Source organism: Doryrhamphus excisus, chromosome 4 (genome assembly GCF_030265055.1).
Source record: "Doryrhamphus excisus isolate RoL2022-K1 chromosome 4, RoL_Dexc_1.0, whole genome shotgun sequence".
Classification (NCBI taxonomy): domain Eukaryota; kingdom Metazoa; phylum Chordata; class Actinopteri; order Syngnathiformes; family Syngnathidae; genus Doryrhamphus; species Doryrhamphus excisus.
The window spans coordinates 22,372,822-22,382,507 of NC_080469.1; the positions used below are offsets into that span (position 1 = coordinate 22,372,822).

General features: G+C 41.0%; 1 protein-coding gene across 2 annotated transcripts; it reads right to left on the reverse strand.

Annotated features, from left to right (window-relative positions):
- Window positions 1-1,208: 1,208 nt before the first annotated feature.
- On the reverse strand, window positions 1,209-9,662 carry rmi1 (RMI1, RecQ mediated genome instability 1, homolog (S. cerevisiae)). 2 transcript variants are annotated; one of them, XM_058069842.1, is made up of 9 exons: window positions 9,579-9,662; window positions 9,191-9,387; window positions 9,016-9,126; window positions 8,051-8,200; window positions 7,909-7,979; window positions 7,719-7,842; window positions 6,121-6,202; window positions 5,854-6,046; window positions 1,209-4,252 (listed from the first exon to the last, which is right to left on the reverse strand). In XM_058069842.1, the coding sequence occupies exons 2-9, from the start codon at window positions 9,344-9,346 to the stop codon at window positions 3,337-3,339; spliced, it is 1,803 nt and encodes a 600-aa protein (XP_057925825.1). In that variant the 5' UTR covers window positions 9,347-9,387; window positions 9,579-9,662; the 3' UTR covers window positions 1,209-3,336. The 2 variants fall into 2 exon arrangements, with proteins under 2 accessions (XP_057925825.1, XP_057925824.1); XM_058069841.1 differs by having other exon boundaries at window positions 1,211-4,252; window positions 9,191-9,643.
- Window positions 9,663-9,686: the final 24 nt, after the last annotated feature.

The following is a 9,686-nucleotide window of genomic DNA, read 5'->3' on the forward strand; positions in this document are numbered from 1 at the left end:
AGCAGGCTAATACTAGCCTACTACTAGTAGTAATAGTAGTAGTAGTAGTAGTAATAATCAGAAGAATAATTATGATAGTAATAATAATAGGTTAATTAATAATATAATAATGATTATTATATTAAGCCCCCCCCAAATAATTTGATATTTTTTATAGATTTTTTATTTATTGATTGATTTTTTTTACAAAAAAATATCTGACAAATTTTATATAATACGGCAAAAGCAGGCTAATAAGTAAGCCAATAAGCAGGCTAATACTAGCCTACTACTACTACTAGTAGTAGTAGTAGTAATAATCAGAAGAAGAATTATGATAGTAATAATAATAGGCTAATTAATAATATAATAATGATTATTATATTTTAGGGGGGGCTTCAGTCCCCCTAAAATGTTCTTAAGCCCCACTAAATAATTTGATATTTTTATTTATTGATTTTTTTTTACAAAAAATGTGACAAATTTTATATAATAGGGCAAAAGCAGGCTAATAAGCAAGCCAATAAGCAGGCTAATACTAGCCCACTACTAGTAGTAGTAGTAATAATCAGAAGAAGAAGAATTATGATAGTAATAATAATAGGCTAATTAAGACCCCCTAAATAATTTGATATTTTTTATAGATTTTTTTATGTATTGATTTTTTATTTTTTTTACAAAAAATATCTGACAAATTTTATATAATAGGGCAAAAGCAGGCTAATAAGCAAGCCAATAAGCAGGCTAATACTAGCCTACTACTACTAGTAGTAGTAGTAATAATCAGAAGAGGAATAATTATTATTAGTAATACTAGGCTAATTAATAATATAATAATGATTATTATATAAGGGTTAGGGTTAGGGTATTGAGTATCTCTACTAAATCTGTCCAAAAATGGGAAAGTTATATCCCGATTCTTGTTTGTTATTAGTTTTTTGGATTTAAAATTTTTTTTTGGAATGTCTACTACATTCATTCATATCCTGTGCATCCCCAGGGGGGCAGAACCTAGTTGCCCCTGACGTCACTTGTTTATTTTTCATGTCATCAACACTCAATGCCCATAAAAACAGCTGCAGTCCAACTCTACGGTAATAATCTGTACATCACCCATGTACTAATATACACATACTGCATATGTATATCAGCACATCAGTGACGTGCACTATATTTAAACACACTCACACTAAAAAAAAAATAAATAAATAAAACTTTTTCTCCAAACAACTTTCTCCATCTGAATGGCCACCTTTTGATTTGGAGTGTTTCCCAACAGGCGCCATTTAATGAAACCTTGAAAAAAAAAAAAAAAACCTTGGTGGTTTGCTATTCATCTAATCTGGAGGACTCACCGGACCGGCTTAGATTGAAACATTTATTTCATATATATATATAAAAAAATAAAAAATATAAAAATACAAGACTTTAAAGAACAATTATATACTTTTAATGCTAACAAAGCTCAAATAGTCTCATGTGAAGTCATCAGGACCAAAAACACTGAGTTGCGCTGTAATGAACAGAAAGAATAGAAAATCATGGCCGCTTCCTCATTTTCCTTTCCGCTTATTTTCCCTCCCGGGGCGACTTTATTGAAGACCCGTGCTGCCCTTCCATATTCAATTATTTTCCAGTGGGACATAATGGACGTAATGAATGAATGCAAAGGCGGCAATTCATTACAGCAATCTGAATATAAACCCCATTCCGTTTTCTACACTCCAAAAGCAGTTATAGCTTTAAATCAGGGGTCTCAAACATGCGGCCCGCGGGCCGAATGTGGCCCGCAGGACACTAATTTGAGGCCCCCGCTTTTGATATGAAAGTTTAAAGTTTGATATGGATGCTGTATGGTATCATGTACCCAGAAAAAAATATTACATTTAATGTTCATGTTAAAGGTTAAATAAGGCTAACCCATAAATATTTCGCTAAAACCATGCCACAACATAAACAATACATAAAAATATCAATATTTTACCGATATAACACCATGAATTTGTTACAATTTTTACTTTTACAACGGAACTGTGTGTGTTACCGATACTGTACAATTGCTAAAATGCTAAAGCTCTCTGCTAACGACACAACAATCCTTCCAAGGACTCGGGACTGTGACCAACCGCAGCGGGGCCGTGGGTGGAATACATTAAAACAGACTCTTCTCGTGGGAAGCACAAAATCCAAAGCAATACAGCTGAATAGGTGTGGATTCTGGAAGAACTAGAAAGCTTTCTGTGCGGGGTTATTGTGTGTATAGGCGGGGTTCACCCTGGACTGGTCACCAGCCAATCACAAACCACCATTCCAAAGTGTTATACCAAGACTTTACAAGCCATCAAAAGCGAAGTAGTGTTAAGTCAGGGGTCTCAAACATGCGGCCCGCGGGCCAAATGTGGCCCGCAGGACACTAGTTTGAGGCCCCCACTTCACAAGTTTAATTCAATATGGATGCTGTATGGTATCATGTACCCAGAAAAAATTATTACGTTAGATTAATGTTCATGTTAAAGGTTAAATAACTGTTATCTGTTAACTGTTAACTGTTATAGTTATCCACCCTATCCGTGTGGAAGTGGTAAGTTTTTGGCTATTTAAGTTTAAAGGAAATAACTTGAAGGCTACCGTTTAGGTCGCTAGCTCTCTAGTTTGCGAGTTAGCATGTGTCTCAAGACCCTGCAGTTGCGCAATATGTTGTAAATAAAAATAAGTATAAATGTGACTATAGTCGTGTTTTGTCATGTCTACAGGGCTCTAATAATGCTTTGTTCATTTTAATCTGAAAAAAAAATGTCTACCCACCAACTATATGTGGTTTCTTAAGTTTTTATTATTTGCCGTTTTATTATTATTATAATTATTTATTACTAATTGATTGATTTTCTTTATTTTTGATTTTTTTATTTATTTTTCATCTTATTTTGCGCCGAAAAATAAAAATTAAGACACTGAAAAAGTATGTATATTTTTCTGTTTTTAATAAATGCGTTTTTTTTTTAATATTCTTTAAAAATATTATTTTCCATACTGCTGTAGTTGAAATTGAACATTTTTTCCATATCTGATGGAGGGCATAGCATGTAGAAAATAGCAGTGTGAATAAATGAATGGAATGACAGCATGTTATATTCACATCTAGCAGATGGGATGCATTGCGGCATGGATTTCAAGTTCACACATTGTCTCCTCCAGATTGGAAGCAGAAGGGCGGCTTGATCATGAGCTGCCCCCCCCCAAAAAAGTCTCATTAAAGGACATCTTAGGTTTGTGCTGATGTAAAATGCCACATTTGTCTTTTTCTCATTTTCACATCCAGCAATGTGTTCTGTCTTATTACGGCCCCCCCTCTAACTCTCATTTCCTCCCGTCTCTCACCCTCTTCTCCAGCCCCCGGTGGACCCTCTCGCTGACAGGTTCGGCCCGTGTCACCACCGCTCTCCCGTCGGCGACCACCTCGACGGTCATAAGACAGCACATGTCCACCAGCTCTTGTTGACATCGCCGCATTCCGGCGTCCAGCTCACATCTCCGGGCCGCGTCACGCCTCATGGCCCCTTTCTCCGACACCGAGAAACCCAGAAGGCCCGTCAGGACCTGGTCTGAGAGCTCCACGTCCAGGTACCCGCTTCCGTCTGACACTGTCGCGGAAATTTTCCATAAGCCGTTGTGGGAACTCAGTTTTCCCAATAGGGTCACGATGAAGGCTTTGATGAGGATCTTTGTGGAAGTGGGGGGTTCTGGGGTGGACAAAATGTCCTCCAGAAGACACAGGTATGTAAATGGAGTAGAGGACAAAGTGATGGGGTTATTTTTTGGTGGTGTTCCATCACGTTCTGCAGTGCTGGAGGCGTGACTTAATCCCTGGACCGCACCATGGGAGCTCTCACGTTTCCGAATAGAAACCGAATCCATTTTATTTCCACATAATTGGCTTGGATCACCTTTTAATTCCACTTCACGGGATTGAACCTCGATAAGAAAGCGGTCCATATCGTCGTCCATGATGTCGCCTGCGTCCTGTTCAAGAGAAAGGACGTCTTCTCGGATTTGGGAGGTCGCCGAGGTCGCCGCGCCCCCGTGTAAGACCACGCTGTCCAACTCCTCCAGGGTCAGGTCGTCAAAATCCTCGTCGGGAAAGTCTTCGTCGGCCGGGGTCACGTGGTCGCAAGGCTGGGGGTCGACGAGGTCGTAGTCCTCTTGCTCGTTACTAGGGCGACGGCTTCGGAATGAACTGAATGCACTCGTGTTGGGGCGGGTAGAGGCTGTACTTCTACGAGACAATGTCGCACATTAAACTACAATCAATTCCATTCATACTACACAAGCGAGGGACGATTAAAAACTACCAGGAACAACCTTTTAGTTTCATACACAGGCACATTAAACCACCATAATAATGGTAAAAATAATAATAATAATAATTAACACTTAAGTCTCTCACACTGTACACAGAACACATTAAATACAATTAGAAACACACAACAAGGAAACAGGAGGGGTGCTGGAGCCTATCCCAGGTGTCTTCAGGCGACAGGCGGGGTACACCCTGGACTGGTGGCCAGCCAATCACAGGGCACATATAGACAAACAACCATTCACACTCACATTCATACCTATGGACAATTTGGAGTCGCTAATTAACCTAGTATCATATTGGTATTGTATATTTCTTACCTACCTTTTGAGTGTTAAGTTGCCGTGTGATGACTTTAGCATAAGATGACACTGTGAGTCAGACTCTTATATTCCACCCTCGGCCATCTCTGTGTAGAGTTTGCATGTTCTCCCCATGCATGCGTGGGTTTTTTCCGGGTATTCCGGTTTCCTCCCACATTCCAAAAACATGCTAGGTTAATTAATTGGCGACTCCAAATTGTCCATAGGTATGAATGTGAGTGTGAATGGTTGTTTGTCTATATGTGCCCTGTGATTGGCTGGCCACCAGGCCAGGGTGTACCCCGCCTCTCGCCCAAAGACAGCTGGGATAGGCTCCAGCACCCCCACGACCCTTGTGAGGAAAAGCGGTAGAAAATTTATGAATTATAAATATTTAGGCTGCACAGCGATTGAGTGGTTAGCGTGCAGACCTCACAGCTAGGAGACCCAATTTCGATTCCACCCTCAGCCATCTCTGTCTAGAGTTTGCATGTTCTCCCCATGCATGTGTGGGTTTTTTCCGGGCATTCCGGTTTCCTCCCACATTCCAAAAAACATCCAAATTGTCCATAGGTATGAATGTGAGTGTGAATGGTTGTTTGTCTATATGTGCCCTGTGATTGGCTGGCCACCAGGCCAGGGTGTATCTCTGCCTCTCGCCCCAAGACAGCTGGGATAGGCTCCAGCACTCCATCGTTGAGGATAAGCGGTAGAAAATGAATGAATGTATATTGCTTAGCTACATTTTGTCAAGTTGCTGTGTGATGACTTTAGCATTCTTTGTAAGATGGCACCGTGAGTCAGACTGTTATACTGAGTAATGACATTTTATTTGACTACCGTCAAATTAAGAGCTACCTGGTCTTCATGGACTTGTACACGCCCTCGTGAGGAAAAGCGGTAGAAAATGAATACCGCAATACTGCAATGTATAAATAGGATGCGTCTACAATACACGCTGATATCTTGACTGTACTGTGAGGACGGACGCCATATGTTGGTTCCAGCTGCACAATCTACCTAGTAACAACACACAAGTTGTCATGGAAATGAAACCTCCTTTGGTAGAAATTGCTCGTTGCGGCGTTGAACCAATCCTCCAAAGTGTAAAATGTCACACCGATTATCATGACAGTGACGAAGAGGGGGAGTGGGTGCGGGCGCGGGTGGGTTCCAACCGCAAAATATCAAGACATCACACTGACAACCACCCACCTGGACGATGCGCTCCTGACGGCGGAACTTCTGGAGGACTGAGTGGAAAACTGGCTGAGTGTCCTGTAGCCGCTGTCGTGAGGGGGCCTAAGCGGAGGCCTGTCCACCATCTCCTCCTCTTGGGCCTCCAGACTGGCCAACAGCTCTTGGTCATCAAGTTCCGGGTCCTGATCTCCTTGGTTTGTGCCATCAACTGGAGTCGATTTGATAGAATGAGTGACTTTGAAAGCACTTGATGGACATCAAACAGCCACGGAGGTTCTCTACCTTGGTTTGACTGGAGAACATCAGCTTCTTCCTCTCGATCCTGCTCTTCAGGAAGTCCGAGGGTCCTACACAGTACTCTCCCCTGTCAGAAATTTTCATTCATTCATTTTCTACTGCTTTTCCTCACGAGGGTCGCAGGGTTGCTGGAGCCTATCCCAGCTGTCTTCGGGCGAGAGGCGGGGTACACCCTGGACTGGTCGCCAACCAATCACTGGGCACATATAGACAAACAACCATTCACACTCACATTCATACCTACGGACAATTCGGAGTCGCTAATTAACCTAGTATTATATTGGTATTGTATATTTCTTACCTACCTTTTGAGTGTTAAGGTGCTGTGTGATGATTTTAGCACTTGTAATTGTGAGTATTAGGCCCAATTTGTTGTTGTTATTCATTCATTTTCTACCGCTTATCCTCACAAGGGTCGCGGGGGTGCTGGAGCCTATCCCAGCTGTCTTCAGGCGAGAGGCGGGGTACACCCTGGACTGGTGGCCAGCCAATCACAGGGCACATATATATACAAACAACCATTCACACTCACATTCATACCTACGGACAATTTGGAGTCGCTAATTAACCTAGTATCATATTGGTATTGTATATTTCTTACCTACCTTTTGAGTGTTAAGTTGCCGTGTGATGATTTTAGTTAGATTTTACTTGTAATTGTGAGTATTAGGCCCAATTTGTTGTTGTTATTCATTCATTTTCTACCGCTTATCCTCACAAGGGTCGCGGGGGTGCTGGAGCCTATCCCAGCTGTCTTCGGGCGAGAGGCGGGGTACACCCTGGACTGGTGGCCAGCCAATCACAGGGCACATATAGACAAACAACCATTCACACTCACATTCATACCTACGGACAATTTGGAGTCGCTAATTATTATTAGTTATTATTATTATATTAGTATTATATTGGTATTGTATATTTCTTACCTACCTTTTGAGTGTTAAGTTGCCGTGTGATGATTTTAGCATAAGATGACACTGAGAAATTCTGCTATACAATTTAGTTTTTTTAATTTAATTTATTTATTAATTTAATTGTTTTTATTTTATTTAAATTAAAAAAAAACTAAATTGTATAGCAGAATTAATTTTATTTATTTAAATTAAATAAAAAAAACCTAAATTGTATAGCAGAATTTCTCAACTTTGTTTATTGTGGCAAAATGTACTTATTTGTACCAACATTTCTGCTTTTTTTATTTAATTTAAATAAATTAAACTATACAATTTGCTATACAATTTAGTTTTTTTTTATTTAATTTAATGCTGCCCGTCAGAAATTTAATTGATCACAATTTACCACTTTTTTTACAGGACATTTAATTCCCTGTGCATTTTACAGAGAACCCAGCAAAGGCAGATGCAGTTTGAGGAATATCAAGACTACCGTGTCCCTCTTTAGGAGTCTAAAAAGTGGCGGGAAATCGGATACCATTGATTTCAAAAAGTCTTGCCGTTTGACTCCAGTCCTGTAGGTGGCGGTAATACCCATTGCTACACACATCTGCTGGATTTGGTGAGTCACTGTCCTACTTTTCTCCAATGTAAGGCTAACTGTGTAAGGTGTTGTGGGTTTAAACTCACCTGGTTGTTCCTTTCGGACATCTCTTCCACTTCCCCGCCTAGGACCTTCACGTTGGACGGCCCCAGCAAAAGGACCCCGAGTCTGCAAACCATCTGCCCTTGCAACTGCATCTTGACACCAGGCCTGGTGGTCAATAAAATCGATAAAGTTTCATTTTCATAACATGCGAGTGTTTGTGTGAACCTTCACCTGAGAGTAGTGTTCAATGCAGGGACAGGCTGATACTCCATGGCCTCCAAGTTCTGGACTCCGTCGGTCACCTGCGATGCATATCATGAGGTTCAATTGAGGAGGAAGCACAGAAACACATCATCATCATCGGCTAACTGACCCGCAGTAAGAGCATGCGTGTGGGTCTGGCCTCCCACGGTCTCTGAGTGGTCTGCGTGACAGCAGATACGTCGTCATTGGAGCAGTCTGTGCCCTTCCATTTCTGCAGCTGGCCATAAGCAGGCTGACTGATGTCCAGCAATGAGTCAACCTGCAAGAGCGAAGGACACGTCACATCACAACTAACCCCCCCCGCCGTTTTTTTCAAAAGGTGTATTGGTGTTTACATGGCCGTGCGCAACCGTGTTATTGCTAATATTCCGGAAACTATAAAGTGAGTCGACTGCATGTAAACATAGCCACTGTTATCAGCAGTTACCACACAGTATAACAAATAGTCATTATATCAAATTATTAAAAATCTTAAATTTGGCCATTTGGCTCCGTTAGTTAGAGAACAGCAAGTTGTAGTGCATTAATAAAATATGGTGGTGATAAAATATGTAATGGTAATAGTTTTATTTAATTTGAACATACATCAGATTACAATTGAATGCATCACATAATCAGTTCACAGTTCCACATGTCCGAAAGGAGTAGGAAGAAGCAAAGCTTATTAAATCATAGCCCTCCATCTGGTACTTTTGCAATCAGTAACTGTTACATCTGTTCACTTCCTGCTTTCCTAATATATAGTTTTTTTTATTTTTGTCACGTACCGAAGTACAAGGCTTGTATTGTTTCTTGAATTGGCTCATTGTTACATTTGTTCACTTCCTGCTTTCCTAATAGTTTTTTTTTGTCACGTACCGAAGTACAAGGTGATATGATCATCCAATGACATAATGGGTACCATAGTAAGTGTCAATATAGTGATATATATAGCACATCATGACTGGTTCAAGACTCTTGTCAACTGCTTGTATTGTTTCTTGAATTGGCTCATCATTGTGCATTGTTTGAGGGTCTTACTCAATCCATTCCAATATCCAATCAAATCCAAATATGTGAGAAATTAGTTTCTACCTGGACACAGAAGATACCGCTGAGGTCAGTCTTCTGCGCTTGAGCTAGTCCTTCTGGGAGAACAGGGTAGTCCAAGTCTTTCAGGTCAGTCAAGAGCCACTGGTCAAGCACCTGAGGATTGCCGATTGTGATGCAAATTAGGAATAATTTTAGTTTTAAACCTGATGCTTCTTACCTGTTGGTTAATTTGCTGTTGAGATAGACGACCTGCTCCTCCGGCCTCCTCCTGGAGCCACTCCACGCATGCTTCCAGCCAGGCAAAAGGCACCTTTACATGCCAAGATGACTGCAGCCAGGCCTGTGTCACCTGGACAACTGCTTGTGGAGCCATCTTCTAATGTACCTTCACCCTCACCAGTAGTACTATAGAGCCTATGTAATGTATTGTATTGTTTGTTTATTGACACGCAGAGAAGTGGAAGTATCACAACGGGGTCACAAACGTACAATTTCTGCGGCAGTAGTATGTTAAACAGACGCCAACATCACTTAGCTTAACATTAATATTAGTATACAACGGTCGCAGTTAAGCCAAACTGTTGATAAATTCATATTTAACATACCTTGACACCCGGGAAAGGCATAAACCCGCCACTATTTTTGCCGCTCGCACAACTTCCGGGAGAGGCGAGTGTTGGGTTGCCAAGCGACACCCATAAATGTGATTTACA

What these genes read in the sequence shown, in the direction of transcription:
- rmi1 (XM_058069842.1), bottom strand. Translation starts at nt 9,346, where the DNA reads ATGGCTCCACAAGCAGTTGTCCAGGTGACACAGGCCTGGCTGCAGTCA. An exon ending in GCATTGAACACTACTCTCAG is followed by an intron (nt 7,843 to 7,908) that starts GTGAAGGTTCAC and finishes ATTGACCACCAG; the next exon opens with GCCTGGTGTCAAGATGCAGT. An exon ending in TGTCCGAAAGGAACAACCAG is followed by an intron (nt 6,203 to 7,718) that starts GTGAGTTTAAAC and finishes AATTTCTGACAG; the next exon opens with GGGAGAGTACTGTGTAGGAC.